Genomic DNA, 1,852 nt, shown 5'->3' on the forward strand with positions numbered 1-1,852 from the left:
TTAAATTTTTCTTTGTGATGCAAAAATATTCCTAGAGCATCTAGATTAATTTCTGCATCAAAATGAAAATTTTGGTAAAAATGTCGTTTATGTTAGTTTGGGGGTTAGGGCTCGATATGAGACACATGTCCAAAAAACAAATGGTTATGGAAGCACAGTGTGTGTGTTTTAGATAAATACTGAACATTCTACATATGTATGTATGTGCTAGTGCTGGGAAGTATTGAGTACTTTTGAGGATCGAGTTCTTTGGTATCCATACTTTTAAGGATCGGGTATTTTTCAGAGTACTGAGTCTTACTTTCTTTAAATATCCGCATGTTTGTAACATTTCAATACTTAGTGTAGAAATCTCACAAGCTGGCAGTATTTTATTCAAATTAATATATAATTCCCATATTACGTCATATGAATGGCTAACTGTACTGAAAATTATTGCAACTGCAAATTGAGTACAATCATTTCTGAATACCGTTAAATGTAAATAAAACTCAGTACTTTTTAATTCTATTCGACACTTAATACTAAGTACTTTGATCGATCCTGAGTATATGTATCAAAGCGATTATTGGAACAGAGTATTTTTGAGTACTGAGTACTTTGGAGTTCCTTTTTTGAGTACTAAGTACTTTTGAGTTCTTTTGTGAGTACTGAGTTCTTTGGAGTACTCCAAAACTAGAATCGAGTTCTGAGTACTTTTGGTATCGATGCATGTACGTACATATATCCCCTTATACTTACAAGCACAGGGTGAGCAGGTCATGCCATCACCAATGGTGGTCGCAAAAAATAATTCCACGTCTGTTACATCTCGGTCAGTGTAGAATAGCTCTGAATATCGACAACACTCCGCCTTAGTGCTATTCCGCAAATAAATCTCGCTACATTTGCCATTACTTTGGGACGAACGCCAGCAGGCGCCGGCTGTAAGTAGAAAATTTATTTAAAAAGATTAGTGGTAGCAGGGAAAATAAATGGGGTCAGATCAAATCTAAAAATTTTTTTAAAATGTTTGTCGTTTGAAGAATTTGTATTTAGATTTTCTCGTAATTCTATACAAAGCTTCGATGTATTGAATACGATAAATGTCAGAGCTGACAAGTGACAGTACATAAATTTTTGGTAATTTTATAACTGGATAAAAATTTTTAGTAATTTAAAATTTAAATTTTTGGTAAGTTTAACGCGAGACATTCATTTGTGGGAATTTTTAAGGCATAATTATGGTAATTTAAAATATGGTCATACATTTCTGACTAAACTGGACAGATACATACATATATATTTTTAGTAATATAAAATCTGAATTCGTTTTCATATAAAGTCACGAATTTTTGAGAATTTTAAACGGAACATATTATTTTTTTTTCATTTAAAAACTGTTCATAAATTTTTGATTATTTAAAAATTGAACACAATGTTTGATTATTTTAAAATTGCACATACTTTTTTGGTCATTTTAAAACCGGACATGTGTATATTTTAATTCAATTATAATCTGAATTTTTGGTCACATAAAAAGAAAGACATAAATTTTTGAGCAATTAAAGCTGTATATGTATAATTTTCGGTAGTTTTAAACTGAATATACAGTTTTAGTTATTTAAAATCTTAATTTGATGTCAGATAAAATGATACATGAATTTTTGAGCAATTTTCATAGGACGTAAATTTTAGTAATTCAAAAACTGATCATAAATTTTTGATCATGTAAAAAACGAGACATGCATTTTTGGGTTTTTAAAACTGGACATAATTTTTGGTCATATAAAAAAATAACACAAATTGCTAATCATTTCAAAATTGAAAAAAGTTTGAACATTTTAAAACTGGACATTTATTTTTGTCCGTT

At 29.5% G+C, this 1,852-nt stretch overlaps 1 protein-coding gene across 1 annotated transcript in view; it reads right to left on the reverse strand.

The window, feature by feature from the left end:
- Fs (Follistatin) overlaps positions 1-924 on the reverse strand; it is a gene marked incomplete at its 5' end in the record, with an annotated part of 21,096 nt that extends 20,172 nt beyond the window's left edge. Inside the window, one exon of the mRNA XM_017630454.1 lies at positions 742-924. Coding sequence (XP_017485943.1) covers positions 742-924 — 183 coding nt within the window. The remainder of the gene's footprint in view (positions 1-741) is intronic.
- Positions 925-1,852: the final 928 nt, after the last annotated feature.

Source organism: Rhagoletis zephyria, unplaced genomic scaffold (genome assembly GCF_001687245.7).
Source record: "Rhagoletis zephyria isolate East Lansing unplaced genomic scaffold, Rhagoletis_zephyria_1.1 Rzeph_scaffold_07756, whole genome shotgun sequence".
NCBI lineage: Eukaryota > Metazoa > Arthropoda > Insecta > Diptera > Tephritidae > Rhagoletis > Rhagoletis zephyria.